The sequence below is a fragment of the Syngnathus scovelli genome, chromosome 8 (assembly GCF_024217435.2).
Source record: "Syngnathus scovelli strain Florida chromosome 8, RoL_Ssco_1.2, whole genome shotgun sequence".
Taxonomy (NCBI): domain Eukaryota; kingdom Metazoa; phylum Chordata; class Actinopteri; order Syngnathiformes; family Syngnathidae; genus Syngnathus; species Syngnathus scovelli.
Genome location: NC_090854.1, coordinates 10,518,114 through 10,543,796, shown reverse-complemented (window position 1 = coordinate 10,543,796; position 25,683 = coordinate 10,518,114). Strand labels below are relative to the sequence as shown.

The 25,683-nt window shown below is 40.5% G+C and overlaps 1 protein-coding gene across 2 annotated transcripts in view; it reads left to right on the top strand.

Annotated features, from left to right (window-relative positions):
• thsd7ba (thrombospondin, type I, domain containing 7Ba) overlaps window positions 1–25,405 on the top strand; it is an 88,454-nt gene extending 63,049 nt beyond the window's left edge. The window contains exons 15-30 of one of the 2 annotated variants that reach the window (XM_049727053.1): window positions 154–348; window positions 1,886–2,152; window positions 2,428–2,606; window positions 10,379–10,512; window positions 11,149–11,302; window positions 13,146–13,290; window positions 14,336–14,451; window positions 15,022–15,139; window positions 16,514–16,659; window positions 17,078–17,246; window positions 20,080–20,253; window positions 21,478–21,573; window positions 22,932–23,014; window positions 23,400–23,589; window positions 23,858–23,945; window positions 24,229–25,405. In XM_049727053.1, the coding sequence (XP_049583010.1) occupies window positions 154–348; window positions 1,886–2,152; window positions 2,428–2,606; window positions 10,379–10,512; window positions 11,149–11,302; window positions 13,146–13,290; window positions 14,336–14,451; window positions 15,022–15,139; window positions 16,514–16,659; window positions 17,078–17,246; window positions 20,080–20,253; window positions 21,478–21,573; window positions 22,932–23,014; window positions 23,400–23,589; window positions 23,858–23,945; window positions 24,229–24,310 (2,336 nt within the window). In that variant the 3' untranslated portion in view covers window positions 24,311–25,405. The other variant, XM_049727054.1, reaches the window with a different exon arrangement.
• Window positions 25,406–25,683: the final 278 nt, after the last annotated feature.

Sequence of the window (25,683 nt, the reverse complement as noted above, 5' to 3'; positions counted from 1 at the left end):
CTGAAAGTTCAGGTGGAAGTCAGCCAATTAAATAAATAAATAAATAAATAAATAAATAAATAAATAAATAAACAATTTTCACGACAGAGAGAATGCAGTTACATACGGTCAAATGTAATCAGAGTCGCTTCTTCTCCTCTTCCATATCGACAGGACTCAGTTGCGTCGGGGAGGATGATGAGGCGGCCAATATGACAGAGTGCCTGCGCTGGGCGACCGGTCCTTTGCCTGCTCAGATCCGAGCGTGTCGAGTGCCATGCAAGGATGACTGCACTCTAACGGCTTGGTCCAAGTTCTCCGAGTGCACGGGATGTGGCGGCTTCCAAAGTCGCAAGCGCTCACTCACAGGTAAGAGTGGATTGAATTGGAGTTGAAGGAGCAAAAATGTTCACCCCCTCCAATATCGAGCTGAACTTTCTACTTTCCCAGTAGTTATCAAAATTGAGTCTTAAATAGCATGTAGTCCCTGATTTCAACACAGATGGCCGAATTGGAATACATGCTGTGTTTGCAGAGCAGGCTGAGTACTATTTGTCTTCATGAATATTTGAGCTAGTGCCACAGGGGCTGTTGTAAACACACCCTGTCTCTTTTTGTAATGCTCTTTGAATCCAATTCATTAAAATGTGCCAGAGTTGGGCGGTAGGTCATCCCTGAGGGTCGCATACATGTGTCACAGTTTAGGGCCGTTGTAACGTTTAAATGTCATGACTTTATTTCTTCATTCAACAATTGAGCTACTTGTAAAATTAATCGGGTGGTCAAGTAGTTAGTTTCTTATTGTATACATGCGCTATGAAGACCATCCCCCACCCTATACATGTTGCCCCTAATTGAAAATTTCAACCGTTGCTTTAGTGGTAAATAATAGTGTTTCTCTGAGAAGGATTGATACTCTGAAACGACGGCACACCGACAATTATAGGTTGACACCAAATTATAGACATCTGAAAGCCTTTGTCGCACATCAACTAAATCAAAACATGCAGGCATCTTTTTCTATTCACTCCTGTTGCTTTCTGTGAATGTGTTGTCACTTCTTGCTAATAATTTGGAGATTTAAGTGAAAAATTCAATAACAGCCTGCTCGTCTGAAGATGTTTATTATATATCCATCGCTGAGAAACCACCAACTGTTTCGAAATGAAAGGATGATTGGTTTATTGATTGCTGTATTTCCTTCCATTTTGATTCCTTTAATTTGACTCAATCATTTATATTTCAAACATGCAGTTTAGTAGTTCTTGTTATTGAGCAGAAAGTTGCGAACAGCTGGACATTCAAAAGTTTTGAGGAAGTCGCATTTTCTGCTAGAAAAGTTATATGGTGCATTTTAGGTTCATCCTAACCCGAAAGCCCGATTTCCCAAACGTTTTTGTGAGTGCGCGTATTTGCATCGACAGCCTGGCTCAGACACTAGTTGTGTTGGAATGATTGTTTCAGACAGAGCAGATGGTAGTCAAGAGAAAAGAAATGGCGTATACTGTAATGTTCCATTTCATAAAAAGCATTATTTGACGTCTACAAAAAAATGAAAATAAAAGACGACCAGCTGTTGAGGCATCAAGATTTGTCTTATGATATATTCGCCTGTTGAGAATTAAGATCTTTTTGTAGCCGCAATTAACGGACATAGTTTGCACAATTCTTTTAAGGATATTGCAATTCAAAGTGAATCATTTTTGAATGTCAAATATGACTTTCCAGCTAAGCAGTATGCAGAAGAATAAACTTCAAAGACATCGGTGATCTTGCTCCTTGCTGTGTTAATTTGTGGTTATTTTCCAAAATAGAATAATCACAGTATGTCAAACAAAACTCCTGCTCAGTTTGTGAGCAAACAATTTTGAATCATCTTTTCACCATGCTGTCTGTCATCCATCAGGTCGCAGCAAAAAGAAGGAGCAATGCCTGAATGAGGCGTTATATCCTCTCGAAGAGAAAGAGCCTTGTCCCTGTGAGGAGTACTTGTCCCAACCTTTTGGGAACTGGTCTGATTGCATCCTCCGTGAACCTTCCGCTCCGGGGTCGCTACACATTTGGATGAGCCACCAGGTAGTAAAGGAATGTGGTCAGGGTCTACGTTACAGAGCTGTGGCCTGCATCGATCAGCAAGGACGCCTGGTCCAGCCGACGCTGTGTACAGAAACCGGTAAGGCCAAAAAAAAAAAGCCCCAATTACTTACGAAATATAGTTTGTGTAAGAATAATGGGCATTGTAAAAGTTTCACATTTCCGCGCTGGCACAGTTGAGCAGAAAAACACTCATTAGTCTGATAATTACTTCTTGGTCACAGTGAGCAAGTGTGCCAGAGCACAGGCCAATGTGAGGAAATTATTCAGGTGACCCGTAATGAAGCTGTCACCCAAGTGCGAGTTCAACTTCTCTTTCTCTCTCGCTCGTGCGTGCCAATGTTCCATTCACAGGCTACACGGTGGAGTTGTGCCACATCCCGTGCCCCCTCGACTGTAAGCTCAGCGATTGGTCGGCGTGGTCGCCCTGCAGTTCATCATGCGGCCCCGGGCTGAAGGTCAGATCCAAGTGGCTGAGGGAGAAGGCTTTTAACGGGGGCCGTCCGTGTCCCAAACTGGATCTGAAGAACCAGGTAAGATGGCAACTGCCAATCACAATTGGTCACAAAAAAAGCAGCAATTAGTTTGATCACCACCGCTAGCTTGAATTATTCAATCCATCCCGAGTCATCTTTTCGAGTACAAACATGCAGTTGAACATTTCAACTTTTATGGAGATGTGGCATCTACAGTTAACCCATCAGCCATCCACAATCTTCTACGCTCTCGTTTATTGAATGCAAATGAGGGCAATTTGCAGTCGCGGTCCACTCGTGTTCACCACCATTACACATTTAATTTGCATGGCGCCACTGGAAGTCAAATTGCATATGCAGTACACAATGCTAGTTGTAGTTAAACCCTGGTCTCATATCTGTAGGAAAATTGCTGTGATTCTGTAAAAAAAAAAAAAAAAAAAGCTGTTTTATTTTCTTGTGGTGTTGTTGCCTAGCTTGTGTTGCTTCTGTTTACATCCTCACCTATCCTTGACATAAAAACAGAATCTACCTATAAATCAGCCCATCTGTTCATTAAAAAAAAAAAAAAAAAAAATCCAGTTCAGCTCACGGGTCCACCGCTGTTCTATACGCAGGTGGTTCTGAACTGCCCATATATTAGTCGGTCTTGGTTTAAAGGGGAGATGTGTTTTATGAACGCCGCCATTACGCGACAGTGATTTTGGACCACTGTAGTTGGCGGAGGTCAATATGGAGATGAGGCACGACCCGCGAGAAGAGATTTGTGTACAGATGGTTAAGTACCCGTTAACAAGGTCTTTACTGCCCAGCTTGTAATGCCCTGAAATAACCCCAGCCACTTAAACCGGCACCCATTATTGCCAAAGCCCTCCCAGATTTATCTCAGGGTTACAACAGGGCTTGCTGTTAATGTTACCTTCCGAATGGTCCTCGTAAAGCCAGTTACATCTGTCACAGTTGTGGCTAAAAAAAAGCTAATATACTCTAAGCTCCACTTGAGTTTAGTAAATGAGTCCCTTTTTAGTCGCTGTTGTAGTAAGTGTGGAGAGCAAGGTGTTAAATGTCAAAATGTCATTAAAAATTCAACAGCTAGCATCGATTCATTTGAATTCCAGTGGCGCTAAAGAGCATAAACAAATAGGCAACAGCTGTCAAGAATAACGAATGTTGGAGGTCACGATTTTTTTTTTCCATGCTAAGCTGCGTCTTCTTAAATCAAGTTTAGCGATTCTGTTCAGAAAGATAGCACCGTGAATGTGAATGGTGTTCCAAGTTTTGGACTAATATTTAACTGCTTGTATAGCCGCTGATGTATTCAAGTCATTAAATGGCTCTTCTCTTCTCCCCATCCCTCGTTTATGTCAAGTGAACTCTGGACCAAATATGGTCAAATTCCCACCAGCAGATGGTTGGCCTCCATCAGGGCTAAAGGAGACTGGCTTGACAGAGATGAAATTTACGACATTCCATTCCATTACATCGTCCCATGCTTGACTGAACAAAAGTGATGGGAAGCGACTCAATGTGTCACTTCTGCATTTACTGTTCTGATGTGTCGATGGGTAGTGCAGGTCAGGGGGGGTGAACAATAATAATACTTTGTTGATTGAGGGTTGAGAATCTCTGAAGCACTTTACAGTAAGAGGGTTGAGGGTTTAATCGGGACATTGAGGTTTGAAAGAAAAGTTTATTAAGGATCGACCTACCGTATGTCTGTGATGTGGTTATGGGTGCAAATATAAACTCTTTATGGCGGCACTTTGAACATACAGAAGCAGAAATGTGAGGGGTTTTAATGCCATATAAAATTGGCTTTATTCTGCAAAGTGTGTTTTAAGGTTTTAAAAGCAGCAGGTTGCAGTGAACAGTAATGGAAGCTTAGGAAATGTGAGCAATTTTGTGAGTAGGGTACAAGCCATTCGTGAGCCTGGATGGAAATTAGCGAGCATAATGTTCGCACTTAAAGCCACGAGTGCTTTGGCAATGAGTCTTTACCGGTGCGGGAGGAAGTTTGTCCAGCTGTTTTAACTTTTGGAATGAATATTTGACTTTATATTCACGGATCCTACGCAATTTGAGGGAAGGAAACGATACACACTCGGCAAATGAGTGTTTGGTCCGAGTGTAAGTTCTTTAGTCCAAACAAAAACAAACATCTAATATTAAACTGCAAGCAAGAGCATGATAACAAAGTAATAGTGAGAAAATTGTGTTTAGTCATTTTAATAACAATTTAATTTTTTCACTTGCATGGATTTGCACCTCTGATGCAAAAAAATGGGTGTGCTTTTTTTTTTTTTTTTTAGATATTTGACGCATGCATATGGGAAAATACTTAATTGCCACTGTGGTGTTGGTACTTTTCTTAATCATCTCACTGCATCACCCGCTGTTTTGGTGGAATGTTGCTGCGTCAGTCCGCTAACTTCATTTCTGAAGACTTGATTGGTGCTTGTTGAGTTTCTTTGTGCTCTATTGTTCCGGAATGCAGTCATCGACTGCTCCTTATATTGTCCAAATTGACTTGTAATCACATCATATTGTTTTGCAGTATTGAGTAAAAATGAAACATAGCTTTTTGATCTTTTTTTATTGAGTTTGGTGACAGCTCATACATCATGAATGAGACATTAACAGCTTGGTGCAACCTTAAATTGTGACTTGTCATTTTAATTTAATCGGACGTTTTTCCGATGGCTGATGTAAAGTCGGTTGACTTCATGCTGGGTATTGTACTTGCTGCAGATTTTGCTTGGGCTATGCTTGACCACTGCTCTCGTGTGGAACGTGATACACTGAGCTTCGCTGAAAACAAATATTGAACAGCTGAGTGTATATTCTGTTTGGGTTTGACCAGTTTGACTGATTCATAATTCAACTAGTCGTCTTTTTTTTTCAAGGTTTTGATGAGCAGGCAATTTTGAGTCATGCGAGTTTGTTTTCTGTTTGGTTGTGAGATCAAATGTCTTGATGTGCGGAGCTGAAGGAGCCAAAGCAGCAGGAATCTTTGGCGTGTTGAGAGGATGGTAAGTGAATGTCAAGATGAAAGCATCGAGAATAGTGATGACTTGTTTATGAATTTCAACCTTTGAATTAATCAGGCATTTGCTATTGTATGCTCTTCTCAAGGTCATGATTACATAACCAAGCTTGTCAGATCCATCGTATTTGTCATCATGTTTTCTTCACGGTCACTATACCAAACATTTAAAAGAAAGACGATTGAAGTTATTGGGTTGTTCATGAGAGATTATTAATCATTCATTTGAGCCATGATATTATAGCAAGTAACCGAAGATAAAATTGCAAAGTTCATTTCTGTCGTTTTCAATTGTAAGAAGTAACAAATGAGGAGAGGGCTGATTTCAGAAAGGAAAGTTGCATGACTGCATTGTGTAATCTGGAATTTGATGGTCAGAGGTTGTTTATTCTTAAGGGTGATTTTTCTTTTCTTTTTTTTTTTTGGGCTGTTGGTTTTGGATGTGACAAACTGTAAGGCAGCAAGCGAAGGAATGCATAAATGGTGGACCACCCGAACTGAGCGCTGTCAAAAACTTGATGATAACCAAAGTGAGAGAAATCAACATTAGGCTTCACAACTGCAGAGCTCCACAGGAGGGAGCCTCCCGGAGATCTGATGAAACCCTTGGTTTACATGAACGCAGAATTTCAGCTCAGAAGCGTATCAATGAAGCCCAGCTGAGTACTTGTCAGTCTTATTGCATTCTTGAAATGGCCGATGTAAGTTGGTGAGTTGAGTTTGGAAGACTTTCACCTTCTGAGGCCTTGACATTTTTTGGGAAACACAGAGTTCTCAAGAGGTGAGATATTTTGAGTCCACGTTTGATTAAAGCCTTACTTTGAAACAGTATAGTTGATCTTTGGGTGGAATCACACAGTGACACAACTTGAAGGGCAAAACATCTTTCTTTTGTTCACAAAGAAATGCCAGGCTATGTTTACACAATGTTCCCTGTGGCCACAGTAGCCTCGTTTGCCTGAAACCTGGCGCATTTTGGAAATATGGCAATTTTACTCTCCATATTCAACTGTCAGGTTTTGTCACGGTCGATCACCTTATACGTGACTGACCCTGTGGAGCGGAACGTCCCGGAGGTTCAAAAACACACTGGTTCGGCCCTCGCTCCATCTCGGGGGCCTGTTTGTTCCTTTCTGCCTCAGCGTGTTGTGATCAAGGTCTGACACGGTTCTGTCAAGGTTCAAATCATTGTTTGTACTTTACTCCCATTGGATACGGTGGCTAGTACTCATCCTGGTACTGAAAAAAAAAGTGGTATTAAAATTCATACTTGTAATAATATATTCATATGTTAATATGAACACATTCAGAGCGCCCACTATCAATATGAAATCTCTCTTGGCAAAATGGTTAAGCGGGGCTCCAGGCTTGCCAAGCTCCAATGAAACCTTTCCAGTGGACGTGCCAGCTGTGGATTTAGTCGAACAGTTTTCTGCCAAAAAAAACTGACACGCTTGCAAACAATGGCAGTACCTGAAGAGATAATCTGTCATAGTGGCAGTTTTATCAGAAATATTTCTTAATCAAATCACCAAAAAAACTCTCCCAAGGGCTTCTGTTATAGTTTCACTCTTCTCTTGACAACATGGATGACTCCGCCCATCCCTAATAACAACACAGCACTTGCTCCAAGTGAATCACCTTAATATTTTTCAGCGTCACTGTGAGCTCAAGTGACCCAAAGCGCACTTTTGTTTTTGGATGCACACAAGGGGCTCGGATGATGGCGTTCACATTTGACCAAGCAATCCGCATTAGCAGTTGAAGGGAAACCGAACGTCATGTCAGCTGTCACCGCAAAGTGAACACTGATTATCCAACTGAAAATTTGCACTCACCGAAGATGCAAACAATAAAATGTCACCCTAACAACACACTGTACATTCATTTTTGATGTCGTGTCTCCACTCAGTGTGCTCTTGCATCTCCACTCGTTCCAACCAGGATCGCTTGCGCAATGTTGTATGACATCATTTGTCATCTCATTTGTTGTGATGTCATTCAGTGTCTCATGTCTAGTGATGTCACTAGGGTCATTTGTGAGAGGGGAAAAAAAAAATCACGGTAACTTGCAGAATGATATTCGCTCTTTGTTCATTTTCATCGATAGAAGGTAAATATTACCATCAACTGGTAATGATGCACCCAGTTGGAACACTTAGCGATGTATTCGCCACTGATAAAACGGATACATTTTTAATGATCTTGTTTGCAAACAGTGCATACATTCACTGATAAACACATGCTCATGCATGCTGGCTTGTCTCGCTGTCTTCACCTCAATTAATTTCTCCGACTTTATTTAGCATTGGGCTCAACTATTACCCAACTGTCACAACCAACTGCAGCAGTTTAAAAGGCATCTTTGTGCTTTTGCAAATTATCCAAGATGGCTTGAATAGCATACATTCGCAACATACGTACATGTATATATTATATATGAAGTCATTTATTTATTTATTTATTTATTTTTAGATATTTTCCTCGATGCCTTTTTATGTTTGCATTCAGCTGCTTCAAACAAACATTGACAAGGGTGAAAAGAGCATTGTTCACGACACTTTGCAGGCTCGTTAGCTGCTTAGTGGCGCCACATTAAACGTACCTGCATGTTTCCCTTCACCCCCGTTAGATGCCGTTGGGCCATGATCTTCAAAAGCCCTGCCAAAGGAACACACGGTGCTTTGTCATTTCCTTTGAGGAAGCCTCACAATTGCTGGTAGTTGGATGATTTGAGATGCAGTTTCACAAATCACAAATGTGTTGTTGGAATCGCTTGACAATTTTGGGCTTTAAATCGGTCACATTCTCTTTTTAAAGGCAAGGGCAAAGAGAAGAAAACAATTGAAGGGCGAGGCAATTGCAGTAACAAATAGTTGGTGATGATCTCTAAATGGCCAGTTGATTTTCGGTTGTTGTTTTTCCATTTTCCGTTCAAGCTGGTGTAGAATATATTCAAATGTGTGACCATCTATATTAAAAGAAAACCGCACTGAGGATCAGCCAAACACATCACTTTGATAATTGCAGATTTAATCATTCCAGTCAGGTATTTTGCATATTTTGCCTCTCATGTAGGCAGGTCATAAATAAAGAGCTTGGATAAATAAATAAAATGATAAAGACACCTCATTGAATGATAAAACGCGGTAAATATTTATCCTGCTTGTCCACACAGTTTTAAATTACAATATTAAACACGACTGGTTTTAGAAGACTCACATTTTTCCATTAATTTGTATAATTTTAATATGTCCAATATTTTTTCGTTTTAGATAACCTTACTTAAAAAAAGAACTCCTGTACAATTTCAAGCTATTCATTGAACTTCTTGACTTCCAATCAAGAAAAAAATAGTTGTAAAAGTTTTGACCACGCGTATTTCTTTTTTTTAAAATGTGACATAATTTGAGGCAAAAATCAGCATTCATGCAAGATAGTAAACTAATGCTCATATCATTGTTCTTCTCTTCCCTTCCCAACCTGGGGCTTTTCATGCACTGCTAATATGGACATCCACGCAGGCTCAGGTCAGTTCCATTCACTCTGTACTTAAACTCTGCTTTAGCTAATGAAGACAAACTGCATGCCGACCCCAAACCGTCTTTGCTCCAGAGAAACAACAACAGTTTTATCAGAGAGCACCGCTAGCCGGGTGGAAAGGATTTATGCGGCGTCCATTTTAGGGCAATATTCTGGCTGTTTTCCCATTTCAGGGAGTCAGACTGACATTACCAAAGAACTCTTTGATGGACTTTGAATAGCCGGTAAAGCATTTCAGAGTGAGTTTCAAGTGACATTGGTTCTTTATATCATCCGTGTATTGCTTATCTGAAGAGTATGTCATTTCAATAGCTACGTAAAAGAGAAAATGTCGACAGTCTAGACCAGACTCTATATTTTCCATCTGCAGTGGAAAAAAAGATTATAAATGTGTCATGTCACATCTACTCGGGAACATATTCTATAGGATTCTGCTCCGTCTGTGTATTGTGTGGTTGACATGATTTCACACAAATGATTCACATTGGTGAAAGTCATCTTTTCTTGGTGCTACAAAAATTTTGGAGAAAGTATGAGGAGACTATTTGCCCATTTTACCCAACAGGGGCATCTGCGGGGACAGATGGTCGATGATGAGGGTGTATAATGGTCATCTGTGCAGCCTGGAGGGGGAAGCAAAGCTCAACAGTCTCACACACACACACACCTACTACAGCTTGTCAGAGCCTTTGCCACCAAATTATTCTCTGGAGTCTACCTTCCACCGCAGCCGCCTATTACACGTTTAGAGCGTAAACGTGTTTACAGGAGCCTGGCGCTGGCTCTTCTGTCTGTTACGTCAACGCTCCAGATTTGCTGTCTCAGTCGGCTGAGAGTGAATAGGCGGAACATTCACCCTCGCCTGAGGTGTTTTTTTTTTTTTTTTTACCATGATCATCCATTTCAGCTCACCGTGCCACTCTCAAATTCACCCATGAGTGAGCCAAATGTTTTTCAATGCACTTGTAGGATGGGCGTACTGCATTCTGGCCTTCTTTATATTGCTTGAAACCAATCTTGCCTTAACTTAATGTGCAAGTGTAGTTATTATTGATCTCAATAGAATACACAAGCCCATAACTTTTCTATATGCCGTTCCAGGAATTGCTCTTTTTTTTCTCTGTGGGTAGTCAAGGGGGAGTGTTTACATTCTATACTATATTAGCGCGTCCATTTCTTTTGTTTGACACACATTGGGCTTTTCACTGCATAATGAGTCTTTGTCTTGTGTGTGTGTGTGCAGGTAAATGAAGCAGTGCCATGCCACAGCGAGTGCAGCAAATATCAATGGAAGATCGAGCCCTGGTCCATTTGCACCATCAACACTGTGGGCGACTCGCCATCCTGTGGGGAGGGAGTCCAAAGCCGCAAGATCAGGTCAGTGAGCGAGTGAGCATTGGCAAAGTGTTGGAATGCCAACACCCGACCCGAGGGGGTTGGTTGGATTGGCTCGTGTTCTGGTGCTCTCTATGCCAAGAGAGAACATTCAGCGCAAACAGCTGCCTTCTAATGGCTGCTACTTAAAATAGGCAAAAGCCGTTCAGTGCTGATCCACTCTGAATATATGCACAGATTTGGGGGATTTATGGGACTCTGCACTTTTAACAAGGCCACATTCTAATGTAAATCCAATTCATTAGTTTCAGGCATCCTAAAATTATTTAAGAAAAAAGAACAATGCTTTTAATTCATAATTAATTTTCATAATCATTTTTCAGAGAATAACTGCTCAAGGGCAGCTAGAAAATAATCAAACAAAAAAACATCTCCCCATTAAGCACAATTTCTTACTTTTTTTTTTTTTTTTTACTTGAACCAAACCATGTTTTATCAGTGGGGACTCCTATTTCAGTTGGCTTTACAAATTGATCTCTGAAAAAAGTAAGTGAACCTAAGAGGCAATGAAAAACCCAACTGTATAGTCACTAAAGTAATTTGTAGATGTAATCCAGGAAGACCTTGTTAGGAGTACCTTGGGGACTACTAATACAGCCACATCTGCTGCTCGGGCAGGTGTGTGAAGAAAGGAACAAGCGGGGAGGTCAGTACTGTGGAGGACAGTCAATGTGATCAAGAAGAAATGCCGCCCAGAGCCCAAGTCTGCTTTCTGGCCTGTCACAACGACTGCGTCTTGTCACCCTGGGAACCTTGGAGCGACTGCCCGCTGGTAAGAACCGAAATTTCCTTTTTTATTGGATCATTCAGATGGCTTAATGTATTTTACAGCAATTCAGGGACATTATTGCTGTTTAGCACAGCAATGCTAACCACTATGTTGTTTAAATGAACAATATTTTGTATTGAAACTTACAGTTTTATTCACATAATGATCAATTAAAATAATACTGCACTGTACTTTGTCCCCCAAAGAATGACTTTGGGCACACATTGAATTTATTAGAGTTGGATCTTTTGTAATAGGGTAATTATGTATACTCGCATTGAAAAACTGAACAACACATTTACATTCTAATTAGACATCAGGGAAATGTTTGCAATATAATAAGCTATAGAATTAGATCATGCTCTTCTCTCTGGGTGTCTGGAATGAAATTAACATTTCAAGCCATTCCATATTACGCATTATAGCTTGCATTTATTGCTGCAAATATGTACTGTCTGCTCTGTTTAGCTGTGGGATATTAGTCTTGGTGGAAGCAGGCCATTATAGGCAATATAAGTTTTAGCATGTACTGTTGCACACCAATACAGAGCTCCCCATAATCCTATTCATATTTAATTCACCCAAAAATCACTAATTTATTATTGTCATTGATCCACAGCCATGAACCGTGCCATCAAACTCAGCTCTTGCGTTAAGCCACCGCCAAAGCCTTTAAATACTTAACAAAAACTTATGACATCATCTTCCCAACCTGGATTTCATAGGTCGAGGAGCCAAGAATGATGCAATAAAAAATGAAGAGCTGACTAGACTGTGTAATAGCTGGAAATGAATCTACACACAAATATAGCTTGAGGCGGATTGACTTCCTTCTGCAACAAAGCATTGGAGCTATTGATTTTGAACAAAACAGGCCTGCTAAAATACGTATATAGCTTCCCTTTTTCTATTTGGTCTAAAATGCATCCAGGCTTTTAGTCTTCAGTTGACATAATGCCCTGCTAGTTTTGGTTTAGTATATAGCTCACATTGTGATGTAATTGGATCCTTTTCAAGCATTCACAAAATTACTAGTATTCATTTTTATTTAAATGCAGGCTGTGAAATGAGCTGAATGTTGATTACACGCAGCATCGTGTGACGAACACAAACGTAAAAAGCAACAACAGAATGTTCGGTGGCACTTTAACAAGGCATTGTTTATGCATTGCGGCCTAATTGTGCCATACTTGACTTTAATTATTGCAGCGTATTCAGAAACCAAGTGTGCGTATTCATTGAAAGCTTTTAATCTGTCAACAACAAAACAAAAAATGCCAGATGTGGTGCTGTCATGTACAAATGGATTTGTTCGTTTCAATGACAGTTGGTGTGAAAACTGCTGTTGATTAATGAGGCTCCCAGTGATGAGCCTCATTAGGAGGTGACAGTGATTGAAGTGCAGGTTTTGATGAATCAGGACCACAGTGGAGAATAAACCTTGAAGCAAAGGTTTTCACTGGCCAATCTCCCTCAGAGACTTTCCGAGCAGGTTTGCCATATTCCGTGTTTGATTAAGTCACTTGGTTTACTGGTGACAGATTTAGAGTGTGCTGCTTTTAATTGGTTGCTCATTGCCATCATACATGCATTCGCTCTTGATAGAGAGAAGAACGGTTTATGGAAAAGTCAAATGTAAAATTGAGTTTACTCAAATAAGAGTTTTTGGGTGTAAACAGGTGTATACTGTATTTTTTTAACTAATCACAAAACATTATTTTTATTTTTATTTTATTTTTATTCAGAAAGTACTGAGCATTGAACATATAGCATCCAACTTAAGTCAAGTGCTGTCGTTATTTCTTATACGCTTGTTTGTTTTTTGCTTTCTTCTCTGCACAAGCAGCAGTGTGACCGAGGTTCAGAGAGAAACCGGAGCAGACATATCCTCCGCCTCCCTGCCGTGGGAAGTGCAGCCTGTCCGGAAATTGTGCAGTCAGAAAGTTGTATCCTCAACAGCTCCTGTTTCACTTATCAATACCGCGTCTCAGGTAGGCAGATTTTCTTTGTACGTCTGTACTCTGACTTCTTTATGTACGTCTGTGTTGCTATGCAACACGGCTGAACTTTTGATTCCAAAAAGCTGTCTCATTTATCCATTGACTATATCTATCTGCAATAATAATATTAATTTACAGCAGTCTCAAAATTCTGGAATTACCAATAGCTTCACATTACTCTCATTGATTTTGCACAAAAAGAGCCAAGAAATAAGAATTTCAAGGAAGTTGCCTGCTAAACAAAAATATGACAGTCTAGTATTTTCAATTGGATTACAGTTAAGTACTTTTATCGCTTCCAAATGGCACCAATATTTAGCCTCTAACCAATAACCTCCATGACCATTGTTACAACTGAACGGAATATTCAAGAGGGCGATTCCATCTAAACAACTGTTGTTGGCCGGCGCCGGCCTCTCTCCAATGAGCTTAATGACCGTTGTGTTGCATCCCAAAAGAGTGCTACTCTTTTTGTTGCCGGGTCGTGCCTCCAACTTGGACGATAAATACTTTGGATTCCACACCAAGCACCGAGGCTCGTCCAGCTGTTCTGTCTAGCCTTGTGAGACGAAACATCTTCTAGCTCAGTGGTTCCAAACTGTTGTCACGCTGGGGACCCGTATGATGTTGTTTTCGCCAAGTAGTTAAACTAAACTGAATGCTTCAGTAAGAAATTTAATTTGACGTCATTATGTATATATTATATTTTAATAACCTACATGTGATTAAGAATCTACAGATTAACACGATAACTTTGAAAATAGTACATTTTCCAAGCCAGCAGTGGAGAATCACTGGTATAGACGAGCAGAACAGTTCTGCTGCCATCGACCCAATGGCCCGAGAGTACAGTGACCAGAATGAATATTTACAGGCATAGAAACTTTTCAGCCTTGCCGAATGTCAAAGACATTGTAGTCATCGCCAAGGCAATAAAACAAAAGATTGCCTTGGATTTTTTTTTCCCCTTTACAATACTGCATACGTGCTTTTGCATGCATTTTTTTTATTCAAAGTGTGTACGCGTGTATTGCAGAATGGAGTGTATGTCGGCTAAGTGAAAATGCCATCTGTGGCGGAGGTGTCAGGCAACGACTTCTCGACTGCGTCCGTAGCGATGGGAAGATTGTGGACTTGCAAAAGTGTGAGCAGGTAGGAGAAGAGTTGGTCAATAGGAAATATGAATCAGAAATTAACTAAATGTATTTTGTTGCTGGTTTTAAAAATGTATCTATCGGTTTTTCGTGTAATTTTTCTGTGCAAAAAAAAAAAATGTGAAAATTTTACTTGCATCTTGAATTCGAAAACTTGACCAGTGTAATATGTACACATACATAAAATTGCCCCATTTGCATTCATTTCACATGAAGATCAGCGTGAGCAACATTTGTACCTCTGTCCCCTTTGTTTCAAACAAACACGGTGTTCGGGCTTTCAATAATTTATAGATATTGCATCAATTCATGTTTCATGAGGCAATTTGGTCTCTAGCTAAATTATCTGCAGCAGCCTCTGCTTTTCTCGGCGGTGTGTTTAAAATAAATTGTAAACGCCTCTCGGTCCCAAATGCACTGTTCATTTCTCATACATTGTGTAGCACGAAAAAATTGAAAGGATTTATGAGCCTCAACGGGAAGTTTGAAAAGTGTATTTTACATAAAGTGTGTTTGAATGTTTAATTGGCGGCGAGTATGAATTCTGCTGCTCCCTTCTGTCGCACAGCTTGGACTGATCAAGGACTGGAAGTTGGTGGAGAGCTGCGTGGTCGACTGTCCGGTCAGCTGTGTCCTTTCTGATTGGTCGCCGTGGGGACAATGCTCGCATACCTGTGGCAGCCAAGGTAAAAAAAATAATAATGAAAATTGAAAAAAATAATTGAACAAAAATGTTTGAAAAACTTTTGAACGTTTATCTAAATAATTTGAAAAAAAAATTAGATAAAAATGTCACTGTCTGGTCAGCTGTGTCCTCTCTGATTGGTCGCCATGGGGACAATGCTCGCATTTGGCAGCCAAGGTAAAATAACAAAAACAAATTTCACCTAACCCAGTGGGAATGACAACTTGATGGACTGACACTGCTGATCACATTTGCAAGGCTTCATTATCCCCTCTACTCTGCTATCCTGCACGAATATATTTTAATATATTAAACTATGAAAAATTAAGGCGATGCCTCCTTCAAGACAGCGAGGGCGTTTTTTTGCAACCGTGTTTTGCCATTTGTAACCGCCACATACAAATTTGCTCTCAGAGGTCATCGTGAAAGAACAGCAGGTTGATTTCATCTCAATTTTATACAGCTCACCTGACCCATAACAGGATAAGCGCTTTTAATAATTTAGAGGGACCAAATAAAATATATATCAGATCCATGCAGGGTGGTTTCAAAAATGCAATTAGGGATCACCAACCTGTGGCTTCCTTTGAAAGAGATGTTTTATGAGCTCATGCATTATCCACGAGGTAATGATTTGAACCCGGATCCACGTATGGTTTGCCAGAACTTCCTAAAGCCAATATGTGGGAGAGAAACCTTGTTATTCTTTTAATTGGAAAGACTCACTGGCATCTTCCTAAGTTCATTAATTTTAATTTGACATTGGTTGCTCTTGCCTCTCACCCCCTCTGCTCTAAGACGTTCCCAGCCAAGCATGTTGCAGCTGAGGATGTAAAACTCAGAGCTCGGTCGCCGCTACTGGCCGGTCCGTCGCTCTCGGCGAGGGATTTTTGTCATCTCTGTTTCAGGGTGTGATGATCAGCAATAACAACAAATGTTCTTGTTTCTCCCCCCGTCTTGACCGCACCACTGATGAAGGTCACGCTCAGATGCTGAACTGTTCTGAAACTAGCAGAGCCTCTCGGGCCACTCCTTTCTTTTCAGCCATTTCCCTAACTTTCACACTCACAAATTATTAATGAGTCCCCCGCACGAAACACTTGTGTTAGACATGAGCATTAATGATGAAACAGAAGAAAAGTGCTGTTGAACTAATTCCTCTTTGTCTCTGGCAAAATGTGTCGAGAGGGAAAAGCGTGGGCACAGCTGCCTTCTTTCTTCTGAATATGCATTATGTCAATTTTAGACGCCCATTTCACGGTGCTCGGCGTGTGAATTATTTTAGCGCATGAAGCCGACTTTTTAATTGTTTATCACTTTGCCGTGTTGACAAGTAGATTGATTCTACTGTGGGAATTCTACGTGTGCTCTGCAGGGCGATCCGTGCGAACCCGGAGAACGTTGCGGGAGGCTCACGAGGAAGGTCGGCCTTGTCCCAACCAGCTCATCCAGACAAGGCCATGTCCCATAAGTCCTTGCTACATGTGGCTGCTCAGCGACTGGTCCCCGTGTGCCATAGAGGTATGAATACAACACGTGTCTCGTACAAAGTGAAGTCTGAATTTTATAGACATAGCCAGTTAGAAAGGGACACCTGCGCCGTTGTGGGTGTGAACACAGTCAACTTGATTCACGGTCAATCAACGCGGCTACCCTCATTGGCTTAAAATTCAGTACATGTGAGGTGCAGACTCACTTGCTGCAGTCTGTCCAGGATATTGGCACATGCAAATGAAATTTCTAAGGAACCGCAAGAACTCTACTTGCAGATATTGAGAGTGAAGGGATTTGTGATGATTACGAGGATTCAACCGATGATATGGTCATATTTATGAATGTAATATGATGAAATCCACCACACATAGCAAAGCCTGTCTGCTGTGCTTTGATCACCCACCCAAATCGCGCCACAACTTAGACCTGCTTTTGGTACATGCAGGGCGCAGACTGTGGCGAGGGGCTTCGGAGAAGAAACCTATCGTGTGTCACTCACAAGGGCAACCCCACCGAGTCTCCTCCTCTGCCAGTGGCAGAGAAATTTTGTGGCGAGAAACTGAGGCAGGAAATCCAACAGGATGTGGAGCAGTCCTGCTTTGTTCCCTGTCAAGGTAAACCTGCCTTTGTTTAAAACACCCATATTCCGTTGAAATGTATCAACATAATTTACAAGCGATGAAGAGCTTTCCACCGCTCTCTCTTTACAGTAATTATTTTTTGCCTGCATGAATTATGTATTATGCATTCATTTCACACTCATAACACCAATAATTATTTCCCTGATTTACATGCCACATCGTCAATACTCGCACATGCATCCATTTGCTGGCATCCATCACCTCCAACTCATTGACATTTCAGCTGCTGTTGAAAACAGCTGCTATTGCCAAGTCAATAAACTTCTGCAGTAGCTCATTACCTATTTATCTACAACTGGTCGTGTCAAAAAGTATCCTCACACTTGCACGACTAACCACATTATTTACTAATGCAGTCTTGCTACACTGATAAAACATCTGACTAATTATTTCATGGATAGATGCCACTGCTGGCTCCTGGATTTATGTGTGAGTGTGTCATATAATGGCCTTTTAATTCTGCCTAGTAACTCATTTCTGTTAATCTTACTAGTATTCCTTGCTAGGTGGATTTTTAAAACACGCATACCAATTTCTTCACTCCAAAATGACTTATTGCCTGCATGTTATCTTTTTGCAAAATCAATAACCAATACAGAGTAACAAATCATTATTTCCAGCCGGACATTTATGTCATCTCTCCACAAGCTCTTTATTTGAGCTATGCAAGCTTATTTTTACACCACAGAACAGATACAATGGATCAAAAATATAAGGCTTGGCCTCATTTGTTCCAATACGATCAAATATATTTATGATGATCATGTGGCCGCCAGCTTCCGACCCAGAGCCTCTTGTTTTCTCTGAAGATGTACCATCATGCTGTGCGCCTCTGATGTTTCCCTTAATTCCTCCTCACTCAACACACTGGTGCCGCAAGCTTCAGCTCAGGATCAGGAGCATTTGATGTGATTGTGTGTCAGTTGGTGAGAATTGCCGCAGCCGGGGAAAAGGCTCTTCAAATGAATGTAACTGTGTCACTGCACGACACTATGGCTTCCCCCATGGCACATTTCTACAAGAAAATCGCTATAAGTCAAGCCCTTATACAGTGAAAAACTACAGAATACTCTAAGATGAAAGCTAATATTGTCACTCATCTACCTAAGTTGGCCATGGAACCGAACTTGAGGTTCACTTGCTAAATAAATCAGCATAGCCGACTTTCAGAGAATGTCTCTTTGACAAATTGCATCCATTCTTCCTCGACCATGCTTGACCTTATTAGGTATGCTGTGTAAAAAGAGTGACAGCAAGACACAGTGCACACAAAATTGATGTTGTTGACCGCACAATGACAACATGAAATGCGACAATAACGAAAAATGGATGGATTTGATGATCGGTTCAGCTTTTATGTCAAAGAAAAAGATCAGTGTGTGACATTCGCGAGAGAGAGAAAATGGCAACATATTGAAAGCCATACAAGAATAGATAGCCATTACAGCGCATGTACGTAAATGTATGATATAAATAGCGTATGAGCCACGGTCGTTAATCCAAAGCGTGTTTCGTGATCAGAACGAGGAACTGCATATATAAAAAGCTTGACGGTCATCTGAGATTATGCGGTGAGTCAACGTCGCTCATAGCGTGTTTTTAGTCAGATTTTTATGTTGCCATCAAAAAGCTTTGTTGTGTTGTTTTATACTTCCCAGTGTCACAACAACAACAAAATACGCACAACAAGCTTGTTTTCTCCACTTGTTGGTTAAAAACATGTTTTGTTGAAGCCAAGCAATGTTTGGTCTGCTTTTGGTATGAGCTGTCATTCAAACTACGCTCATGCCAATTGTATCACTTAATACTACCATTTACCTTCTTCTGATGAATACTCTCAGCAGGATAACACGCCAAGTCACAAGGGTCAAATAAGCTTAAATATGCTATTACTCGTCATCACATCGTCAAGAGCCCTTGCAACAGCCCTTCAAGTGCTCCAACTGAGCTGTATGCTGACATTAGCCGTAAAAAAGATAACTGCGTCTGATTTTAATCCTCTCGCTTTGATTGAACCATCCATTTAGCTGTTACTTTAACTTTTAGAGATGCAGAAGTATTTCATACTGTGAAAAGGGAACCAACCAAAGGAGTGTGAATGTTAAGCTACATTTACATTAACATTTATGTGTAAAAAGAGCAAAACTTAGAAAAGTAATAACTTGTGTTTTGCATTTTTAACCTGCTGTGTTAATTCCATCAATAACTTTTTGTGTTGCTGTTTAAAACAATTTAAAACATAAAACCCTTCAATCCCTGTAGAGCCTCATATGTGTGTGTGTGTGTGTCTATGCATTTTATTTATTTATTTGTTTGTTTATTTATTTATTTATTTATTTATTTATTTATTACTGCAAAATGACCCCATCAAGGATTATTGGGCCTTTTCTTGTTTGCCCTTCAGGGAACAAAGTGCTCATGTGCTATTTGTAGCGTGACCAAAAATATCAACTGGTTTACTCCACTAAAAATGTCTCTCCAAATCAAATTAATTTGACGCTCCCTCGCGAGACACATTTCACTACTGGCTATCGAGTTATAAGTTAATGTAATATACGACGGCGGTTGGGCTATTTTCTCTGAGTACCCACTGGGCTGTGAGTAATTTGTTCGTTGGTATCACTCACAGATGTGTAGAAGTAGTTTTTGCTATTATATGTAGCAGGCACTGTCAGGGGAAGGCCTACAAAATGATTCCTGAAATATTGCTTGCCAGCCACCGTGTGTGTTGAAACATCATCTGATTATGGTAATGACTAATGTGTGCATGCCAGTAATGTGTTTTTTCCCATTTTTCTATCTTCAGGTGACTGCCATTTGGCTGAGTGGTCATCTTGGAGCTCTTGCCAATTGACTTGTGTGGAGGGGCGGAGCTTTGAAAGCACAGGACGCCAAACCCGTTCCAGAGCGGTGATCATTCAAGTCACCCAGAACCAAGACAGTTGCCCACAGCAAGTCTTTGAGACACAGCCATGTAAAGGTAACAGCGAACTGGTGACACCGAAACTCACTCTGTGACTGCTGCACCATGGTCTCCATTTTGATATTCATGTAGGGAATTTGAACTTTTATTTTTAAAGCACTGAGTGAACAAAAAGCTGCAACACACTGTTAAAAGAGGCAGTGGATAAGAAAAATACTTTATATGACAAGAACAAGCTGAATGCATGAATCACAGAGCTCTGACTCATCTACAAATATATTCAATAGCTGAACTGACAAGATTTTTGCCGTGCTTATAAAATCCCATTATCCCCATCCAAAAAAAAGAATGGATGTTTGAAATAAAACAATAGGTGCTTCAAAATAAAGTTACATACGTGTGACTATTAACAAATATTAGTTTGTACCTCAATTAGCCATCGCAACAGATTTCACAGCTTTGTGTAATTATTGTTTTCAGTGTTTATTAAACTAATGCAAAAAGGTTAAATGAAAATATAGCATATCTAGATATGCAGTGGTGATATTAATGATGGGTTTGTCATATTAATGTCGCATTAAAAAAAATTGAGTGTTACAGGGCATTATTAAAAGGTCAGAATTCGAAGCATCGAAAGGTCATCACTGCTCCGTCGTGTATCCAATTTTAATGAAATATTGAGGATGGCTCATTAGGTTACTGCTTGACCCGTTGGACTTTACAGATGTACTGTGTGTATTTATTTTCCATGAGTTTAGTTTTGGGGACTCATTGAGTCACGCAGTTCTAAGTGCAGTTTCTCTGTGTTTTGTTAAATAGGCTTGCCCTTTTCCTGCTCGTACGTTGATATTCAGAATAAACCACAGGCTTTTTATTCCCTCACTAATTATCCACTTTTAAAACCACTTGTCAAAGTACTTGGCATTTCATTTAATGCCACATTCTCCTCTTGCCAAATTTGTCTTATCACAATGGTCTGATCTTTAATCCTGTTGTTTTTTAATTGATGAAACTGACTTGAATAGTTCCACGTTTTGTTCACCAGACTTTGCCTCCAGCAAAAATGTACTTAGGAAAAAAAAAACAGGCCGTCTCTAATTCAGTTCCAACCAATTCCAGCCATCCCATTTCCCCGTAATCCTTACGGAGTGGTAAATAGTACCTCTTTTTCCTCCATCCGCATTATGTCTTATCCTGTGCGGTAAATGTCTATCGTAGTCTAACAACGCCACTGAATGGTCGATACGAGCTGCTAATGAGCATCATCTGCTTCTGCTGCAGGAGGCCAGTGCTACAGTTACCAGTGGAGAACAGGAGGATGGAACAATAATGAGAGAGCAGTGTGGTGTCAGCGTTCGGATGGTGTCATTGTCACAGGTGAGCACTGTCAGCTTATCATACCAGATGGGTCTGGAAGTTGCATTCTTATACAAATATGCAGAGCTGCTCATGAATGTGGAGATCTGTGCACTATGTCCGTGTTGATGCAAGGGACACAAGTGTCCTAGTTCTGTTTTTACACGCCTCACATTGGTGAGATGCAAGTGCATCAATATGCATGATGAAGGTTTTGTGCTAGAATGTTTTTCAACTGTAAAAGATGAGACATTTTTTACAGTGGACAATATCTCAACTCGGGGACCAGTGGAATATGATTTGATTTTGCGAAGGAGGATAGACCTATACAGGCTATTTATTTATTTTGGGAAGCTCATATACATTTGACATAATTTGGATGGGTAAATGATTCACAAAATTAGAAGGAAAGTAAACCAAGTCGAAATAATGAATCAATTTTCTTTTAAAAAATTATTTTTCCATTTCCAATTGTGCGGACCGCCTGCAATACCGCCACGGACCACTGGAGGGCCGCGGCCCACCGGTTGATAATTCCTGCTTTAGACGCATGCCTCGGCTTTAAAAAAATGTTTGGCAACAACCTAAAACTGAGCTGCAGCATAGTGGCCACAAAGTGTAAATTTTTTCACTCATGAAAAGACCAAAAAACAAAATATCCAACATTATTTATTAGCTTGTGTACCCCCATTTGATGGATAATGTATGTGGGATTTTTTTTTTTTTTTGCAAACGGCAATATTTAATCCTCTCCATCAGAATCCGACGCATTCATTTCGAAATACTAGCTGATAGTAGAAAAATATGTCCCGCGGTGCCAACACGTCTCACACATCGCACATGAGAAGATGAATTTTAGTATACTGCTCTAGTTGAATTTACCACCTTATCTGATGTGCCTATTCTCAGTGCGGCCTTTATTGATTCCTCCGCTCACTCTTAGCATAAGTAATCAATAAGCCAGAGGCTGAGCTGGGAGACTTTCAATCCATATAAATATAATCATGCATTTGTATGTGTGGGAAGAAAAGCAGGCGAAGAGAAATGGAACAAAGGTAGCAGTGCTATGGGACTGGAGGCTTAGGGTGAGCTCCGTGTGCTGTAAATAGAACCTGAATGTGATCTTATCGCTTTAAAGGAAATGTTTCTGGCAAATATGAGCCCGGGAGGAATAACCTCCCTCTGGAGAGGAAGCCCGACACTCTTTGATATTTTGACATGTAATTTTCCAGGTTGGAATTAAAATGTTCGCAGATTGATCATGGACCCTGATAGGCAACTAAGCCCATTAATCAGTGCTGACACTACATTAATTTAGTGATCGATGAGCCCAGGCATTGAAGTGAAACCCTTTTTTTACCCCCCCTCTTCTCCTTTAGGAGGATGTTTCCCCCAAAAAAGACCGAGCATGATTCGGCACTGCCATCCACCGTGCACCAAGCCCTTCTCACACTGCACGTCGGTAAGATCACACAACTGAGATCAATTCCTGTCTCATCTTACCACTTTCCTGCCATGGTGCTTTCTTTCAAATGGACATTGAATGACGACATGTAGCATTTTGAAGCCGTAGAATGTAACTATATAAATTCAGGCTGGATGGCAGGATGCAACTACACGCAGGTAGAGAAGGTTCGGGAGCTGCATACAAATCAAAAGGCAATCAAGGAGATGTGAGGAAAGTTTGAAGTTTTACTGCCCCTCGCAGTAGCTTTTACGCTACTACAAGACTGAACCAAAGCTGAGCCCAATAAAGAATTTAAACCCTAAATATAAAAATTATGCCGTATGTGCGTTGACTCAGTGATTATATTTACCGTGCTGCTCCCTCACCGGTCACCATGCAGAGTGGGGTATGTGGTTGTGAGAAGGGTTACACCGAAGTGATGACCATCCACGGCTTCCTGGACTACTGTACTCGAACACCGGGCACATACACCAATAAGAAAGCTGACGTGAAAACCAACTCGGGAAGATTAAAACCATCCCGGGCCCGAGACCGTCTCACAGAGTGGACCTTACGACCCGTGGGCCCAGGTACTGAACTGGAAATGATCTGTAATGCTTTGACCCCGTGCCCAAGATCATTACTTTTGACTAGAGCTTGAATCTCGAAGCCAGTTATCGTAGTTCAGTGTTTCCACCGGGTCTGTCATTATATGCTGTAAAAATAGTTGAACCGTGACACTGCAGAAGGATGAGTTAACGGACGCTGAAGCTAATTCTTCATTTGAAATCACGAGAGCAATATTTGAATGTTTTCTCATCGAGTATGAATAACTAAAAGTTGACTTTTATTGCACAGATGGAAGAGTAAAGCTGTGGGTTTACGCTGTGACTGTGGTTGGATTCATCTTAATACTCTTCATTATTGCATTCTCGTTCATGGTCTGGTATGTAGCATGTTATTTGCTCAACACCCCCCCCCCCCCCCCCCCCTCCAGAAAAACTCAGCTGCATGCACGCACACATCGTAGATGTAAACAGTCACATCTGCTCTTCATGCTGTCGGGGATGACTTATACACCTCTCAACATTTTGCCACTACTTTGCTATCACGTAATACAACTCTGCACAAAGATTGATATCATGTCAGGTTGCCTTGAAGCGACAAATCAGAAGCAATGTCAGCTTGTCTTGTTTACACCTGTTTTGTTTTTGTTTTTTTTTTAATAGTAAACCAGCCAAAATGACCAGGACAACACCTCCGCCACAGAAGCCTTTGACCTTGGCCTATGATGGTGACATAGATATGTAACCACATTGGTGTTCTCCATACAAATGGCCTCCACCGCCTTTTGGCCAGACTCATTCAGGCGGTACGAACGGACCGAGGTACTCCGACAGAGTCGCACAAATAACATTCGCTGTTGAATGACACACTCACACATAGTAAATTGCTCCTCGAAAGAAGAGCCTGAGAAGTCAAAGTCGCAACATGGAGGCAGCGCTGCAGGCTGGCTTGCAAACCTGAAATCATCACAGCTTGCAAAAGCTGAAACATTTTTAGTTTTATTTTATGATCGTGTATATGTTTGCTGAAAATCAGAAGGACCAAACGGAGATGTGGTTGTCTCTTAATGGACATATTAAAAATTCATGACATACAGAGACTGAACATGGAACCCTTTTCTCATCCTTGTTGGAAATTTATCAAGGAAATGTCACAACCTTTTTTGTGTAACCAGCCTTTTTTCGGAGAATAAACAAAAGAAAATGCTTTTATGCACTACATTAGTGCTGATTCACGATTCCCTTTCCTTTGAAATGACTTTTATAGTGTTTGAAATGTTTATGCAAGTCGTTGCTGTTGGATTGTACTTTGTTGACGATGCCATACTGTATGTTGTGTAGACGTGGAAACCAAAAGCAGGCTTGCCTCCAGTTTAACAATTCTCATTTTTCCTTTGCAAATGTCATTAGAAGCCGATAAAAGTGAACATCATTTCAGTGGGATTGCTGAATGTCACGTGAACTTAGATCATACAAAACATACATGAATGTCAGGAAGAGAAAGATACACAGCTTGGAATTCTTTGGGTAACATGATGGGTCATCATTTTGCCTTTCTACTCCCCCACAATGGATATGAAATAAAACAATCACTTTGCAAATAGAGCAAAGGCTTTCAGCTAGATTTTGAGATTTTCCACATATATTCAAGCTGTCAACCTTTAAAGAGTTTTTATTTTCTTTCATGTTTAGTTTGCTCAGCTGCACTGAAAAGCAGAAGAATGCAATTCTGCTTCAAGGATTTCTTAAAGGCTAAAGGTTTTTTGTGTGTCACTATTACTCAAATAATAGATTGTACTTGTATAAAAATAAACAAAAGAACGAAGTTGGAAATCACAAATTACTCGTTTGTTCATTTCCCGACCAACTTTTGGATTTAATTTGATTTGCGAGAAACCACCGCGCCCGACAACCAACCAACCAATCAGCGACAAAAAAGGGTAACTGACAAGGCCTCAATCATTTCTCATTTACACCTCGAAGCCTCATGCCAGTATTTTCCTAGTTACACATAAAATACACAGTTTGAACTAAATGACAAACGCTAACTCCGCTAATAAAGGGTAAATATATATTTTTTAAATCTTTTTTTTAAATCTTCTCGCAGCTTGATTGTTT